The 18,563-nt window shown below is 43.6% G+C and overlaps 1 protein-coding gene across 1 annotated transcript in view; it reads left to right on the top strand.

Moving 5' to 3' along the window:
• Window positions 1-1,392: 1,392 nt before the first annotated feature.
• The window catches only part of OTOA (otoancorin), a 64,600-nt gene continuing 47,429 nt past the window's right edge, over window positions 1,393-18,563 (top strand). The window contains exons 1-10 of the mRNA XM_012644937.1: window positions 1,393-1,483; window positions 1,820-1,848; window positions 1,941-1,971; window positions 2,088-2,115; window positions 3,435-3,522; window positions 6,410-6,541; window positions 10,202-10,437; window positions 13,096-13,199; window positions 16,236-16,336; window positions 18,016-18,155. Of these exons, the coding sequence (XP_012500391.1) occupies window positions 1,393-1,483; window positions 1,820-1,848; window positions 1,941-1,971; window positions 2,088-2,115; window positions 3,435-3,522; window positions 6,410-6,541; window positions 10,202-10,437; window positions 13,096-13,199; window positions 16,236-16,336; window positions 18,016-18,155 (980 nt within the window). The remainder of the gene's footprint in view (window positions 1,484-1,819; window positions 1,849-1,940; window positions 1,972-2,087; window positions 2,116-3,434; window positions 3,523-6,409; window positions 6,542-10,201; window positions 10,438-13,095; window positions 13,200-16,235; window positions 16,337-18,015; window positions 18,156-18,563) is intronic.

Here is an 18,563-nt window from a genome sequence, read left to right as displayed (position 1 = left end):
ATTTTTTCTATATATTTTTTTAGTTGTCCAGCTAATTTCTTTCTATTTTTTTTAGTAGAGACGGGGTCTCGCTCTTGCTCAGGCTGGTCTTGAACTCCTGAGCTCAAACAATCTGCCCGCCTCAGCCTCCCAGAGTGCTAGGATTACAGGCGTGAGCCACCGCGCCCGGCCAGTATTTTTAAAATTTATTTTTTATTATATTATTTTTAATTGACATATAATAATTGCATATATTTATGGAGTACATAGTGATGTTTGGATACATGTAGTGTATAGTGATCAGATCAGGATAATTAGCATATGCATCATCTCAAAATGTATCATTTCTTGGGAACATTCAATATCCTCCCTTTAGCTATCGGAAACTATATAAGACACTATTGTTAACTATATTTATCCTGTAGTGGTACTGAACACTAGAACTAAGATTTTTTTAAAAATTTGAAATAACTATAGATTCATAGGAAGTTACAAAAGAAATGTCCTGTGTTCTCAGTTTCCCCCAATGGTTACACCTTGTATAACAATAGTATAATATCAAATTCAGGAATTTGTGGTACGATCCTCAGAGCTTATTCAGATTTCACCAGTTTTACACCCACTTCTTTGTGTGTGTATCTGTACATAGTTTCCTCCAATTTCATCTTGTGTGTAGATGCATGTGACAACCACCCCAATCAAGACCCAGAACTGTTCCATGACCGTAAGTGTCCTTCATGCTTCCCTTGGTAGCCACATCTCCTCCTCAAGTACTAATCCGTTCTCCATGTCTATAATTTTATTTCAAGAGTGTTAGATAAATGGAATCATCAGTATATGACCTTTTGTTGACTTTTTTCACTCCGCATAATTCCCTTTATGTCCACCCAGATCGTTGCATGTATCAATAGTTTATTCCTTTTTTGTTGCTGAGTAGTATTCTAGGCTGTGGACATACCACGGTTAGTTTTACCATTCACCCAGTGAAGGACATTTGGATTGGTTCCAGTTTAGTAGTTTCTTATAAAATTAAACATGCATTTAACATACAGCCTAGCAGTTGCACTCTTGGGCATTTACCCCAGAAAAATGAAAACTTGTGTTCACATAAAAACCTGTGCACAAATGTTCGTCATGTTACAAACACTCCTCTTTGCTGGGTGGAGGGGATGGAAGATGGTGGTAAGAAGAAAAATAGGCCATTGTGGTCACCAAGGAGAGAGATCATTGTGTCTCAGACTAGAATAGAGGTTTAGATGGGGCAAAGTCGATGGAAGTTTAAAATTATTTTTTTAAAAAAAGTTCAGCGGATTCTGGGTTTACTTGTGTTTCCATTTTGTCTTCTGAATGTCCTTAAATATATTTAAAAAACCAATCCTGAATCACTTCCATGCTTGGTTTAACTGTAGGAGAATGTCTCAGGAACCTGCGACATACACCCTTTTCCTGTTTCTTGCTCTGAGCCATGGAGTGGCGAGTCAGAGAATGCCAGATTCCAATGAGGGTAAGTACGAGGGAAGAATCACCCTTCATGGTTTCCAGACATCTCAGGGAATGTAGTGGGATAGATCAATTTAGGTACATGAAGCCTTAAGTTGTTTGAATGTGCGTGTGTGTGTGTGTGTGTGTGTGTGTGTGTGTTTGTGCAGGATTTCTAAGGATTATTCTAAAAAAGTTTTTCAAACCAACGTTTTCTCACGATGAGCACAGGTATAATTAAAACATGCTAAAAATTTCCTTTTTGAGTAGCTATTTTGGGGGCTTGCTTCCCGACTCACGTTTGCAGTTTTGAAGGTCACACAATTCAATTCTAGTTATCCATTCCATGGCTTTCTTACAGATTTGCATCCGTTGTTGCAAAAAATGGCAGTGAGTATTCCATCTTCTTTTAATCAAAATCCCCTCTGCTAGAACTGCCAACTTTTGGGTGTTATAGTTGATGTTATCTCTTTGCCTTTTAGGAAGAAATAATAGACGGCAGCTATCTGAATGGTAATGTGCCCCTCTGTCTCCATTGGCTGCTTCTAAGAATTTCAAACAGAATGAGGCTGTGATCTCTCTGGAATGATTCCTTTTTAAGTTGTCTTTTCATTTTATTCCCATTGTAGCATTACTGGATCTCATACAATTTCAAAGGTAACCTGCCCTCGAGGGGAGAGGGGAAGGGATGGGATAGATTTTTAATAAAAATTCTTAATGGAAATTGCTTAATTATAAAAAGTAATACATGCTCATTATAAAAAAAGAGTCAACCAATGCACAAGTGTTTTAAAAGTCAACACCCTTGTTCCACAAACATTTATTCTTCCTCGGCTCCAGCGTAGGAGCCAAAACTGATTGCTATGTAGTGAGTACTGCTCTAAGTGTCTGGTGCATAGAAACACATTTGACCCTGACAAGGGCCCCACTACGTAGGTCTTCTTGTTATCCCACTGAACAGAATAATGAGAGGCCCAGGGAGGGGGAGTTTTCCCAGCTGTGGCTCACACAGCTGGATGGAAAGACCACAGCTGGGACGTGAACCAGCAGCTTGGATCCAGGGTCCATCAAATCACTATCGTGCTACGTGCTGCACACAGGCCTGTGTTAGATGCTGGGGACATGGGGCAGGGAGCTAGATAGTGTTGTGGAAAGGCCACTATTAACAAATAATTCTAATATGATGAACTCTATGAAGGAGAATAGATGGGGGTCTTGGGACCCCATGTCAGGGCCACCCAATTATGTGAAAGCGAGAGATCCCTGTAAACACTCCTCTCCGTAAGATAATGCTGACTGATAGTTCTGGATATATTTTTTCAGGCTAAATGTTTTATTTATTTATTAATTTACCCGTCCATCCATCTATTTATTTATAAAAGATGTGGGATTATAAAAGGCTTTTTGTGAGCATTTACTACATGTCGGGCGCTGTTTTAAGCAATTTATATGTGCAAATGAATTTAATCCTCACAATTGTTAGCCATAGTTCATAGAAAGGGAAACTGAGGCACAAGAAAATTCATCAAGTTGCCTAAAGCCACATAACTACGTGTTAGAGCCAGGGTTCAAATCCATGTTCGGAGCCCACACTCCTAACTGTGCTAGTCCAGCCTCTTGTGGCATATACGGCACCTGCTATTTAAACTTCATGTAGTAAGGACATCTTTCCAAGTCAAGCAGTTTGGCTTGTAGTCAACCCAAGGGGATTGTTACGGGAATTAGAACGTAGCACACAGCTCAGAAATGGAGATGTCTTTGGGAGAATGGGATCCAGGCAGATTCCTACAGTTGGAAACTTCCTCGGCACTTGCCTGGTTAAGAAATCTCCTACTTCCAAGCACAAAGGTGCTAGCATGCTTGGCCCATTCCCACCACTCTTTCTGAACTGCTGTCGCTGGGCCACCCAGCTAGTGCAACACCACTTGTAGGGGCACCTGTCATTGTGACCTTCTCCTGTCTGTCTTCGACTGAAGCTCCCACGTGTGGACGGCAGACCTGTCCCATAGAGTCCTGGCCTACCTGAATTCACGGCATGTTCCCTTCACCATCTCCAGCCTGCAGGTGTGTACCTGAGACTCGTGCATATGGTCCCCTCTCATGCTCAGGGATTGCAAACTCAGGGGCCAGGGAAGTTGGAGAAATGGGCTGGGCAAAGAGAAACTCTTTACTTCTGCAAAGAAAAGCGTTCTGCCCAGTTTTTCTTGAAACGTGATACAAGCTCTTTTGTCTTTTTTTCATTTCCCCACCTTTGATGGAGACAAGGTGTATTAGGGTGTAGGCTGAGATACTGTAACAAAGAGACCCAAAATTACAGCAACTGAAGCAATTTCATTTTTACTTTCTCATGTAATAGTCCAGAGCTAAGTGGGAGACCCAGAGGGGCGAGGCAGCTGTGTTCCGAGAGATCATCAGGGACTCAGATTCCTTTTATCTGTTTGCCCTGTCGCCCCTTAGGGAGTTGTTGCCCACATGGTCGAAACACCACCTTCGTTCTCCAACCTGGGGGAGGGGGTGAGAAGAGGAAGTGGAGGGTGAGCTTCTTGTCTTCTAAGGATGTGACCAGCAAGTCACACAGTTTCATCTGCTCACGTTCCATTGGCTCACATGCCACATTTCACTGTGAAGGAGCCATGTACCGGGCTAGAAGTTGAGGGTTATATTGATAAAAAGAGCAGAGGGACAGTGCATATTTGGGCATAGTTATCAGCTTCTCAATCATGGGTCCAAGAAATATTTTTCTTCCTTTTAACTCCACTATAAAGAAAACAACTGCACAAGCATGTTGCCAGGTGGCAAAAGATATTTGCCTTAAGGGGCACTAGGGCACGGTGTGGACTGCAGTAAATTGGACGACACATACCTCTTCAGTGTGACCGTTAGCTGAGCTTGGCATGTTGTGTCTTTACAGTTATACTGTGAATAGCACAGAAAATTGAGAAAATATTCTTCAGTGTTCAAACACTATTGCCCGGTTTGGCAAAGAAGCCACTCACATCACTAACCAAGGAATACAGCTCTGACATGTGTCTTGTTTCAATTTTTACTTCTGTTTTAACAAAAATAAAAATATCAACCAACATTCACATCATGGCTACACTCAAAGAGCTGACTGTCTACCACGTACCAGGACACCCACTAGCTAGAGATGGCTGTCAGCCCCACATGGTGTCTGTTTTCCTTCTCCTGTTTGTCAGTTGTGACAACCTCAAGAGAAGCAATGCCTGCCTCTTTTCTCCCAAGCAGTAAGGCTTGTCATGAGATGTATCTATTTTAATCTGATTAGTAGATATACTACTTCTCTTCCTATACATACCATATTCATTCGTTCATTCAGTACCTACTTATTTAACATCTACTTTCTGCCAGGCATAGTTCTAGACAGTGAGGACTTGGTGGAGAACAAGACAGTCATGTTGCTACCCACACGGACCTTTCATTCTAGGGGGAGAGACATTAAGTAAATCATTATTCAGCTCATTCAGGATAAAGAATAACGGCTGGCACTTTTGAGCGCTGATTGTGTGCTAGGCATCATGAAAAACACTTTACACACTCACTTAATACCCATTAACAACCCTACATTTTTCGAATGGGACAACTGAGGCCCAAAAGTAGTGTTGCTGATTTAGCAAATAAAAATACAGTTGCTCAGTTACATTTGAATTTTGGATACACAAGAAGCAATTTTTCCAGTATAAGTATGTCCCATGCAACATTTGAGACATACTTATGCTTAAATATTATTCATTGCTTACCTGAAATTCACATTTAACTGAGCATCCTGTATTTTATGGAACAACCTTAGTTAAGTAACTTGTCTAAGGCCACACAGCCAGGAAGTGTCAAGGTGATGATTTGCATATGGGTTGTCTGGGTCTAGAGTCCATCTCTTGCGCACGATGTCACACTGTGCTGCCGTCCCAGAGCACCTCTGTGTAACGGAGGTTTAGAAAATAATTCCCCAGATAGCAGAGGAAATCTCTTTCAAGAAAGGCTGTTGGATTTTGCTCCTTGTCCTGGAGGGAAAGCCACAGAGAGCTTGTTCATTGGGTCTGAATTTGCTCCTGTCTGGCAGCTTAGGTTTGAGCAGCAGCGTCATCTGGGGGTGCTAAGCTTTCTAGGCAAAGGCCAGCTGCTCCAGACCTGAAGCCCCACTCACCTACCAGGACCAGGCAGGCCATGGATTGGGGAAATCAGGTTGGCTGGGCCTGAAGAGTTATTTCTGCAAGCAGCTCCCCCGGGGTCTGCAAAAAGGGGATTACGTGCCCAGTGTTGCCAAATCTTTGCATTTTCCTAGAGAAGTTGGGAATCTGGATTTTGTGAGGAATGTCCTGGCTTTTTTTTGCTTTGTTTTTTTGAGACAGAGTCTCACTGTGTTGCCCAGGCTAGAGTGCCGTGACGTCATCCTAGCTCACAGCAACCTCAAACTCCTGGGCTCAAGCGATCCTCCTGCCTCAGCCTCCCGAGGAGCTGGGACTACAGGCATGCGCCACCATGCTCGGCTAATTTTTTCTATATATTTTTAGTTGTCCAATTAATTTCTTTCTAAGTTTAGTAGAGATGGGGTTTCGCTCTTGCTCAGGCTGTTCTCAAACTCCTGAGCTCAAACAATCCGCCCGCCTCGGCCTCCCAGAGAGCTAGGATTACAGGCGTGAGCCACCGCGCCCGGCCCTGGCTTTTTTTTTTTTCAGCATATTATGGGGGTACAGATGTTTAGGTTACGTATGTTGCCCTTGCCCCCCTCCCCCACTAAGTCCGAATTTCAAATATGTCCATTCTTCGGGTGTGTCCTGGCTTTTAAATGTTGGCAGCCAATGAGAAAATTAGGAGCCGGCCAACCAAACACTTCTGCAGGGAATTAGGTGGTCTGGCCTGGCTGCTGGCCTTGGTGCTGACCACGTGCCCTGCCCTTCTGTTCTCACCGACTCTCCCAACACCCCATGTCCAGGCAGCCATGGAAAACCACCTGGAGCAGCGTTTGCACCAGCCCCAGAAGCTGCTGGAGGACCTGAGGGAAACAGACGCTCAGCGATTCCGCACTGCCATGAGATGGCTCTTGGAAGACAAGAAGGGCCGCTTGGTGAGGCGCTCTTGGCATCCTGCGGGGAGAGGAAGTCCAGGGCCAGTTGGTATTGTTTGAATTGAATCAAACTGAGCCTGACTCAGGCCTTGGGCCCCCTGCCCCTGCTTTTCTTTTATGTCTTCCTCCCTTCTCCCTTCCCCAACCCCCTGGGAGCTTTAGGATCTAGGTTTTCTCACTTTCTCCAAAGTTCAAATGAGGAGCATTATAATTCATATTCTTGCGGGTACCTAGAAATGAGAGGTACTGAGGATCTTCTAATAGTTTGGTTCAGTAAAGATTCATGAATGATCACTATGCGCCAGTGGACATGGAGAGGAAAGACTGCCCCTGCTCTCAAGGAGCTTACAGTGCGGAGGGGAGACAAAAACAAAAACAGATAATTTTCACGAGATGAGATTAGTGATACAGGAGCAAAAGTCTGGTCTCTGAGCCCTGGAAAGTCCTTGGGATCTAGAAAGGTGAGGTTTCGTTGTTCATTCTCTCTCTCTCTCTCTCTCCCTCCCCCTCTCATTTTTGAGATAGGGTCTTGCTCTAACAACCAGGCTAGAATACAGTGGCATCATCATAGCTCACTGCAGCCTTCAACTCTTGGGCTTAAGTGATCCTCCTGCCCCAGCCTCCTGAGTAGCTCACACTACAGGAGTGCACTACCATACCTGGCTAATTTTTAAAAATTTTTTGCAGAGGTAGGGTCTCATTGTGTTGCCCAGGGTGGTCTCAAACTCTTGGCCTCAAGTGATCCTCCCAGCTTGGCCTCCCAAAGTGCTGGGATTACAGGCATAAGCCACTGTGCCCAGCCTAGAGTTTTCTTTAGTGGAGACAGTTTAGTGCAGAGCAGTGTCTCTCAAAAAGAGTTGAACCATTTAAACGTTTTAATAACCATATACTTATTTTAATGTCTGTTATTAAAATTTGATGGGCACATCAAACCAGTTTGGTAGGGATATAAAGTTTCTTTTTGAAATAAATTTAAATTTATAAAAAGACTTAGTTTAAAGAAAAATACAAAGTAAATAATAGGGAAGGCAGTGAAAAGATATGGCAAAAATGGGGACGTGGTCTAGGAAAATGATATTGCTTAATGTTTATTGAGGGTTTACTATGTGTGGGTTATTCTAAGGCATCATTCAGCAAACTGTTTCTGTAAAGGGCCAGACATTGATAGTATTTTAGGCTCTGAATGGCATACTTTCTATGTCTTAGTTACTCAGCTTTGCCATTGCTGAGTGACAGCAGCAATGATGATTAGTAAATGAGTGGGTGCAGCCCCAGATGGATGACAGCCATAGATGATTAGTGAATGAATGGGTGCAGATGTATTTCAATAAAACTTTATTCACAAAACAGGTTGTGGGCCAGATTTAGCTTGCAGGCCAAAGCTTGCTGACCACTGTTCTAAGGGTTTAACATGCATGGACTAACTCACTGAACACTCTCCAGGACCGTCTGGAAAAATATTAATAAGACTCTTACCATTCTAATATTCAGATGAGGAAACTGGGGCTTGGAGAGGTTTAGTAAGTGGCAAGTCTGAGGTTGAGACCTGGGCTTCTGACTGTAGCTCTGAGCTCTTCTGACATCTGGTGAAGTCCATAGGCCCCTTCTCAGAATAATGTTTTAAAACTTACAAAACAAAATACCAAAGATTACAAAGGAAGCCAATTCTATAATCAAGCACATTTAGGGCATAGTAATTTATGTGCTTCTTTAACATAGTCAGTAACAAGATTTAGCAGCAGGTCTAATAACTTCCATACTTTTGAGGAAGTATTGAGTGCAAATGAGATTTCAAGATGTCTGCAACAACTGTGGTGTGTTTTGAAAGTATCTGTGATTTCAAGCGATGACAAAGTCAAAGATCCTACTACCACCACTGTACCCCATTGCACACGTTTATCCGGGAAGGAAATGCTAAATGTCAGTTCTATGCTGGTAAAAATGAGGGTGCAGTTCTTTCCCCCAATATTCACAGATACCCTAAATTCTACCCCAGTCTTCTGCTTAAGGATTCCTAAGTGTAACACTACACTGTTTGGCCACCTACGGTGAATGACCGAAGTTAGGAAACACTTAGTCATGGTTAAAGGGTGGGTTTGTGCTCAGATACACTTGTTTCAGATCCCAGTTCCTTATGTGTTTGGGCCAGTTACTTATTCTGTTTTGTTTCAGTCACCTGTGATACTGAGCTAATAATAACACATAACATTTGTTGAGTGTTCACCAGGTACCAGGCATTTTATAATCATTATCTCATTCAGTTCTTACACGAGTCAAAAAAGTAGGTACTGACTTTTTTTTTTTTTTTTTTTTTGAGACAGAGTCTCACTCTGTTGCCCTGGCCAGAGTGAGTGCCGTGGCGTCATCCTAGCTCACAGCAACCTCAAACTCCTGGGTTCAAGCAATCCTTCTGCCTCAGCCTCCTGAGTAGCTGGGACTACAGGCATGCGCCACCATGCCCGGCTAATTTTTTCTATATATTTTTAGTTGTCCAATTAATTTCTTTCTATTTTTAGTAGAGACAGGGTCTCGCTCTTGCTCAGGCTGGTTTCGAACTCCTGAGCTCAAACAATCTGCCGGCCTCGGCCTCCCAGAGAGCTAGGATTACAGGCGTGAGCCACCGCGCCCAGCCTAGGTACTGACTTTATCTCCATTTTATGGAGGAGGAAACTGGGACTTAGAAAAGACAAGTCGTTTGCTCAAGAACACACAGATAATAAGTGGAGGCCCTGGGATTTGAACCTAGGAACGCCTGACCCTGAGACTCATGGGGTTTCACCTAGGGGACTGTCATGAGCGTTAAGTGAGCGTTAAGTGATGCATGTTTGTCCCACGCTCGGTGCAGTTGCCTGGCGTGTAGTTGATGCTCAGTAAAATGGAGGCTAGTTTTGAAGGGTGTGTGGGAGGAAGGACAGAGGCCTCAGTCAGATCGTGACTAAACCTTGTTAGCATTCCTGGGTTCTGTGGATCAAAGGATTCCTTCCTTCCTTCATTTATTCTGACAGGCTATTTTCAGTCCTCTAGGCACTAGGCACTTCCACTGTACATGGCTTAGGCTCAAGGACTTTTCTGGCTCAACCCTGGGTATGCACTGGAATCAATGCCTGGGCTCCACCCAGACCAATCAAATCAAACTCTAGATAGTAGGGCCGGAGATCCGTACTTTTTCAGAGCTCCCCGTGTGATTCCGAGGTGTCACCAGAGTTGAGAACCATGGGCTTGGGAAGACAGATACATGAGCATCTTTAATGCATCATGGAGTTTGGCTCAAGATCCTCTGGGAGCACATAGTGGAGGGAGATCTGATCTGAAGTAGGACATTGGAAGGGATCACGGAAGTCTTCACCCAGGACATGGCCAATGAGCTCAGCCTTAAAGGATAAGCTGGATTTTGCCAGGAAAAGGAGCAGGGCAGGAATTTAGCTGGAGGTGTGACAGTCATGTTGTATCTGGAGAGTGGGAAGGCTCCAGAATGAGTGGAGCAGGTAAAGGCTTGACTTTGTTATGTAGGTGATGGAAAGTTCTAGAAGTTTTGACATAGCAGGATGGTGTTAAACAGTGATCCTGAATTTCCCCAGTGCTGCAATGTGTGGTCAGTCCCAGGATTTAGAAATCGAGAGGCAGCTCTGAAGGCGACCCTGGCTTCTCTCGTTGCTTTAGGACCTCAAGGACACCGTCATTGACTTGGGAGAGATTCGGGAACAAGCCTTGCAGAGCCCTGGTGTGAACCGCAGCCTGTTTCTGGTCACGCTGGAGAGGTGTTTCCAGGTGTTGAACTCCCTGGAGTGTGTGGAGATTCTGGGCAGGCTGCTGAGGGCGTCCTCAGGCGGCTTTCTCCAGCCAGACATCATGGAGAGGCTCCCCCGGGACCTGCGCGAGGACGCCTTTAAGAACCTGTAAGTTCCTCCTCTTGCCCTCTAACCCTCACATCTGTCCAGCAGGGGCTGTGTGAGCATTCGAGGAGGTAAGACCTGTCAGCAAGAAGAAGACAGGTGGGGACAGGTCAATATATGAGTTCTGGAACTGACGCTTAAATTCAGCATCTCCCTCCTCCATTCACTCAGGTTGTATGCAGGGGAACATGGAGGCAGAGAAAACATCACCAGGAGAGGGAGTTTATTGGTCACTGCTCATCTAATTGCAAGTGACAGAAAAACCCATTCGAACTGGCTTGAGCCAAAAAGGGAATTATTGGATCCTGTGATTGAATAGTTTTAGGTGTAGGCTGGCTTCAGGCACAGCTGGACCCAGAGGGTCAAATTATGCCACCAGCAATGTCTATGGCTCTCTCTCTGCTCTGCCCTCCTGTGGGTTGGCCTCACTCTCAGGTGGGCTCTCTGTTCAGGTAGTACTCGCAGATCCAGCCTACCTCCTCAGAGCGCCTGGTCCAGAGGAGACCTCACTGTGTCTCTCTTTCCAGTGGTTCCAAGCAAAGCACTGGGCCTGATTCCTATTGGTTCAGACTTGGGTCATATGCTCAACCTTGAGCCAATCACTGTGGCCAAAGGGATCTAATATACCAAATGGCTTAAATGTGGGTCAAAGCCCAACCTAAATGACGTGGACCAAGAGTGGGAGAAACATGGTATTCTCAAGAAAAATTGAGGTGCTGTTATAAGAAAAGGAGGGATGGGTGCTGGTCAGTCAAAACCCGCAGATGTCCACTGCGAAACCCAACTTTATATAGGTCCTGAATGGAGCTGGGCAAGATTACAAGTCTCGCAGACAGAAAGACAACAGAACGACACAGACATGACATTGCCTGACTCCGGGTTCCCAGTTCCGGAGCAGAGAGTCTAGAACACGCCCCCACTTCCACTGAAGACATCCTGACGGGCATCATCTGATTCAGCCTTTTCTGTCATAGATAAAGAAACTGAGGCCTGGAGAGGGGATGATGTCCTTGTGGTGATCCCATGGTATTTGACTTGATCTTAACCCAGGTCTCCTGAGTTCTGACTCCATCCTCTTCCCACCCCACCCTGCCATCCCTCTTCTCCCTGTGAGAACGATGCCATCAATCCCATCCTTGGTTTTCAGATGAGGACACTGAGGCACAGAGAGACTCAATAACTTAGTTAGGTCAGTCTACTAGGGAACGAGAGAGCCGGCATTTTTGCATATGGGCAAACTTTCCCTTAAATGATGTTTACCATTTTTTAAAAAGAATGATATCTTTTTCCTACCCCTGCTCTTTCACCAACTCTTGTTCTTAAAATAAAATGAAAATTAAAGAAAAGAAAAACAAAAATCGAGAAGATGTTCAATTGGGCTTAAGGGAAAGTTTGCCTATTCATGTGCAGTATCAGATGGCTGGGGGAGTGGCAGGGATAAGCTGAAGCTTAGAGAAGTTTGGCGAATGGGCCAGTTGGTGAATTGCTATTCAGTGGTGGGGGTGGGGAGGAGGGAAGGCTTCCAGGAGGAGGAGACTCAGCTGTTTTGCAGGTTGGGCAGGAGGGGGGATCAGTGCAAAGGCTGTGAAAGGGTCAGTCCTATTTGGACCAAATGAGACCTCCAGAGAAGGCTGGAAGGAGGTGACTTGGGCCACAGGGAGTGACCTGGTGATAGGCAAACCAGATTGCAGTGGCTTAAAAAATGACCACGGCACTTCACACCCAGCTGGAGGTCTCTAGTCGAAACACCAGAGAATAGCAAGTGTTGAAGAGGATGTGGGGAAATCAGAATCCCCCTGCACGGCTGGTGGGAACGTACAGTGCTGCAGCTGCTTTGGAAACAGTCTGGCAGTTCCTAGAGAGGCTCAACGGAGCTGCCATTTAACCCAGCAGTTCTGCCCCTGGGTACATTCCCAAGAGACGTGAACACATAACGTGTGGCCACACAAAACCTTGTACCTGAATGTTTATAGCAGCGTCATTCACAAAAGGCAAAAGACAGAAACAACCTAAATATCCAACTGATGAATGGGTAAACAAGATATGTTAGGTCCATATAATGGAATATTATTTGGGCACAAATAGGAATGAAGTACTGCTACATGCTCTGACACGCATGAACCTTGAAAACATCATGCCCAGTGAAAGACACCAGTTACAAGGACTGCTTGTTGTATGATGTCATTTATATGAAATGTCCAGAGTAGGCAAATCTATACAGACAGAAAGTAGATTAGTGGTTCCTAGGAGTTGGGGAGACTGAATGTTGAGGGGAGATAGCAAGGATGTGGGGTTTCTTTTTGAGATGCTTAAAATGTTCTACAATCGGTTGTGATGATGGTTGTACGATTCTGAGAATATCGTACACTTTACATGGTGAATTGTATGGTGTATGAATTGTATCTCAATAACGATGTCCTCTCTTCCCCTCCACAAAAGGACCAAGAGGTGAGGGAATGGAGACAGGACGTACAGAACACTCTTCGAAAGGTGTTTAGCTGTGAAGGGAAAGAGTAGAAATGGGAGAAATTGCTACATATAGCAAAGGGGTGGGAAGGATTTTTAACACAGGACAGCTTTGGGCAATTTGCTGTTTTGACTCCCATTCAAAGCAGCTTCCACCTGTTTGTTATTCATTGACGCCATGTTTGTGTCGTTTAGATCTGCGGTGTTCAAAGATCTCTACGACCAAACCTCGGCTCATTCCCAGAGAGCCGTCTACACCTGGATGACTGGGATCTTGCAGACGTCCTCCAATGCCACTGGTGAGCCTGTGCTTTGAGCTGGGGTCGCTTTTTGGGAGAAGTACATCCTCAAAGAGGCGCTTCATCTCTGAAAATATGGGTTTGATTTCATTGTCTCTTATGATTTTCACCACGCTTGCCACCTCCAAAAAGGATTTGATGTGGCTTATGGTATAAAACACATACCCTGCTTCATCGATGCACTTTTCACATGTTGAAGTGTCTGAAATAATGATGCGTCTGTATCTTACAATCAATGGTGTGTTCTAGTTTTTTAGTGGAACACAAATAATGATGGCATCTTAGATTAGATGAGAACCTTTAGTATAGGCAGTTACGAGTCCAACATCTGTATGAAAAAACCTGTATTAAAATAGCACAAGATAATTTTGTCGGAAAGTCTAGGCAATAAAGCACAGAAATTTAACTCTGAGCTTCCTGGCAACCAAAGCAGAAGTAGGTCAGGATTTGTTTATTTGACAGATGTTTATTAAAAGCCTGCTTATGTGCTCGAGTAGTCAGATTTATAGAGAAAGAAATTAGAACGGTGGTAGAGTTTTGATTTTGCAAGATGCAAAAAGTGCTGGTTATGTATGATGATGATGGTTGCACAACAGTGTGGATGTACTTGTGGCCACTCAACTACACACTTAAAAATGGTTAAGATGGTAAATTTTATATTATGTGTACATTACCTTAATCGAAAAAGAGAGAGAGAGAGAAAAGAATGGCTATGTAGATTAGCAATGAAAACAATTTCTCAGACAGCTTCAACTTGTTAAATATTTAATGCCAGTAACGTCAACAGTATAAACTTTTACACAGTTCTGAAAGCCTACTATGTGTCAGTAGCTGAGGATAGAGATAAAATAAGACAAAGTTTCTGTTCTCATGGCCCTCTTGTTTTTCTGTGGAAGGGTAGGTGGAGAACATTTTAAACAAGTAAATAAATAAAAGAGAGAGAGAGAATTTAGATACTGGTAGCTGCTATGAAGAAAATACAAAGAATAAATGCCATAGAAAGGGTTACTACAGGCACTTTAGGCCAGAAGAGGGCTTGGCAGATGTTTTCAGTCTCAACTATTCAGCTCCGATGTTGCAGCTTGAAAACTCCCACAGACAATAGATGAATGGTTGTGGCTGTGTCCCAATAAAACTTTATAGATGGACACTGAAATTTGAAATTCATACAGTTTTCACATGTCGCCAAATACTATTCTTCTTTTGATATTCCTTTCAACTGTTTAAAAATGTAAAAACCATTCTTGGTTCACACGCTGTATAAAAATAGGCGGTGGGCTGGGTTTGGCCCGTGGGCTGTGGTTTGCCAACCCCTGGACTAAGGAATCAGGGAACCTCTCTCGAGTGGGTGACATTTGAATTAAGACCAAAGTGAGAAGATGGAAGCAGTCCTGTGCGGCGCTGGAGGAAGTGCATTCCAGGGAGAGGGACCGGCGAATACAAACGCCATGAGGTGGGAATGAGCTAGTGTGGGGAAGACAAAGAAAGCTAGTGGGGCTGGAGTATAGGGAATGCCAATCAATCCTTTTCCTGGAATTAAGCTCTCAGATTTGTGTATAATGAACATTAAATAACATAATAATCAACATTTTCAACGTGTCGCAGAATTCCCTCTGCCTGGCCTTTAGGAATACGAGCCTCACACTGTGTAACCATGAGAAAGTCACTCAACCTCTAGACTTCCCTAAGTCTTTATTGCCAGAGTTTACTTAGGCTCAGACTTTCCTTCTAAAATTCCTGTATGGTAGGTTTCATTATTAAACTACAGTGAATTAAAATTAATTCTATTTGGATCTTAATTTTTTTTTCATGAAGGCCCTTGAGATAACTGGAAATTCTTTGGCTGTTAAAAATATCCCAAGCTTGGGGATCACGCATCTTTAGAAATACAGTTCATGCTTAACAATTAGTTAAAAAATGAAAAACTCAGCTTGGTTCTTGGTGAATTTTGTGATGCTACTTTCAAAATGCTGTAGCCCTCTGGGGCCACCCTTTCCTCCAATAGCCAAGGTAGATGTCCGGAGTCCCCACTGAGGGGATCACAGGGTGAGCCTGTGCTCACCCCAACATTTCTGATTCCTGGGCTGGAGGAGGGACCCTGTATGTTCTTGTGGATCAGCCCATGCACAAGCTGACTTCGCCGCCTCGCTGAGGCTTCCGTCATTGCCCAAGGCTTCTGCAACAGCTTTTGGTGACTGGTTCCCTGTGCCCATTTCCCCCTTCTCTCATTTCCCCAAATGCCACCAACACAGTGTGGCATTTGTTGTGTGTACATGTCTTTTACTAAAGAACTGGGGGGCAATGGCGGCTAGCTCCAGCTCAGTGAAACTTGGACGCATCGTGGACATGACTGTTTTTAAAGTTCCATTGACATCTCACTGATGGGGAATTTCAAAAGCCAGAACAGGGTGACAGAGAGGGTCTTTTGGGAATTTAGAGGAGGGAGAAAGCCCTTCCGGCTAAGGAGGTAAGAGAGGGCTTTAAGGAAGAGGAAAATTTGAGCTTGATCTTGAAGGCAGGATTTGGACAAAGGAGGGTTGAGGAATGGTGGTGAGAAAGGCCAGTGCAAGTGAAGATTTGGAGAACATTTGGGGAGGTACAGATGATTTGGTTTGTAATATAGTAACCTGGTGATAATTCATAAGGTTGATAATCATTATTAGTGGTAACAATAAAAGAGATCAAATATTTCAAGTTGCCGGATTATTTAGCAACTGATGAAACTAAAAAGAAAACTATATTTTGTGGTTTTAAGTGTTAAAAAATAATCTGCATTTTTAACAAGTTCCCAGGAAGGGGCTGATGCTGCTGATTCCAGGGACCACACTATTGATAACAAAGTCTCAGGTGGGGGCATCTGTGATCACACTGTGTGTGTAGCATAGCGTCGCACAGGTAGGCGCTCAATAAATGGTTGTTGAATGAGCTAATGACTGTAAGAAGGAGGCCCTGACATCAAAGATGCTGTTGATTATCACATTCCTAGTGTGAAGGCTTTTACTTATTTATTTATTCATTTGCTTATTTTTTTTGTAGATGACTCTGTTTCATGGGTCAGTGCAGAAAAGTTATGGATTTTGGGCAGATATATGGTTCACCTCCCGTTTGAAGAAATTATGAAAATTAGCCCTGTAGAAGTAAGTTGGAAAAAAGCATTTATATGTCCCCATTACTAATACACTTGGGGTGAGGTGTCCTCTAAATCTCTAACATTCAGCCAGCCGGTCAATGTGCCCTGGAAATTGCACATCCACCTCAGCCCAGTATATCTTAAGCCTCTGAAGAAAATTCTCTGAATAAGGTCATGAGTGGCCAGTCATAGGACTGTGTTTTAGTATAGAAGAGCTAAGAAAAGAAAAAGAGTTGTGGGCAACTAAGACAGCTCTGATGTGAACAAACATAACACAAAGGGAATGTTGGTTATGAACCAAAAATCATTTAAGGGTATTTTTGTACTCAAGAAAGGCCAAGGACAATAGTTACAGACTTTCTGGTCCTTGGAAGCAAAAGCAACATGGATCAACAGCTACTTCTATTTATAGCTCCTTCTATTCATAGCTATTTCAGTCTGAGCAACGATTGGATTTTAACTCTAGAGTTTACAGTGGCAAAACGTATAGGTTCTAAGGTTACTGAACTCACTAGTCAACCTGTCTCTTTTCTTCTAATGATGTTGACCCAATGACACTAAGTTCTCTTAGACATCATGATTCTGGAATGCAGCCTCCAAAGAATGCTGCTGACACGGATGCATTCATAAAGAGTTTGGAGTTTGCCTCCAATTTTTTTTTTTTTTAATCATATGCATCCTGACTTTGTCCTGGCCAATGAGAGAAGTGTTTGCATCAGATAACTGGCTCGTTCAAGCACCAGTTGACCCAACAATGTCTGGTTATTACGAAACTGGAGGTAGAGGGAGAGTCATCTCTTTTACCTAGAAGGCTGGGAGTGTTTTAGACGTCTTCCAATTTTTATAACCCTCATTCTTAAGAATAATCCCCACCCCCACCTCCCTATTCTCCCAGTGTTAAGTGATTTTCAGGAAGTAGATACAGGTTAAATTCTTAGAAAGCTGGGCCCTTAGGGGGGATTTCTAAGATCAAACACCCATTTGCAATTTTTCATTATCAAAAAATGCAGAGAAGGGAGGGGAAGGCAGGAGTACCAACACTAAGAGGGAAATTTATGGATAAAGGGTACAATCCACAAGGGAGAGACAACCTTATGAACCCCTTTATGCACAGAATAACAGCGCACCGAAATATACATTGCAAAATCTGTAGGACATATAATAAGGAAAAATGAGTATGAGCCCTACAGTAGTAGACTTCAATGCAACACCATTGGACATGTAGACAAAAAGGGAACAAGAATATATAGAATCTGAATGGTATATTTAATAACGTTGAATATCTATATGCCAAATTTTGTATATTACAAAGAGAACACATACTCTTTTCCATCACCCAAGGGCCACTTATAAACTCGCTCATCTATTAAAAAAAATTCTGATTCTTCAAAGCAGAAAATTGATGGACCACATTCTCTGACCTCAATCTAACAAATCTAGAAATAAATGTGCAAGAATTAGCTTTAAAAAAAAGTCCAACTGCTTGGACATTAAAAAATAATCTTTTTTAAATAACAGTTGGGTTGAACAGGAAACCAAAGCAGCAGTTACAGAGCAGTAAGAGATCAACGAGGAGAACCAGGTGGCGGATCCCAGGGTCTGGGAGGGAGCGCAGCACAGACCAGTGGGCTGGGGCCACAGGAGGCCACTTCCACCCTCATTGATCCTCCCATCCTTGTCCACCAGATCGGGCTATTTATCAGCTATGACAACGCCACCAAGCAGCTGGATACGGTCTATGACATCACCCCTGAACTGGCCCAGGCGTTTCTGGAGAGGATCAGCTCCTCCAACTTTAGCATGAGGAATACCTCCACCATCCACAGGCGAGTGGCTCTTTCCCAAGATGCGATCGATCTGAGCACCAGATTTCTCTGAACAGCAGAAGAGGGAAGGGAGGTGGCTGCTCCATCTCTGAGTATTCCACCTCTCTCTGTGCATGTGAGGGGAGGTGTTCCCCAAGGAGGCAGCTCCCCTTTTTTGAAGGAGCTATGAAGGGGGTAAGGGGACAAATGCTTTCTGAGCATCTCCTGTGTGCCAGGGCATTTTGTGTGAGCTTATCGAGAGCTAATTCCAACTCCGAGCATGGAAACGGAACATTTTGACTATGGATAAAAAGTACAATCCACAAGGGAGAGACACCCTTATGAACCCCTTAATGCTCAGGTCTCAGTTCTCTTCCAGGATGAACGTGTAATTTCTTTTCTTTTCTTTTTTTTTTTTTTTGAGACAGA

This window comes from Propithecus coquereli, unplaced genomic scaffold, assembly GCF_000956105.1.
Source record: "Propithecus coquereli isolate 6110/MARCELLA unplaced genomic scaffold, Pcoq_1.0 Scaffold223, whole genome shotgun sequence".
Lineage (NCBI taxonomy): Eukaryota > Metazoa > Chordata > Mammalia > Primates > Indriidae > Propithecus > Propithecus coquereli.
Note: the sequence above shows the minus strand (reverse complement) of the source record. Positions and strands in the feature narration are given on the sequence as shown.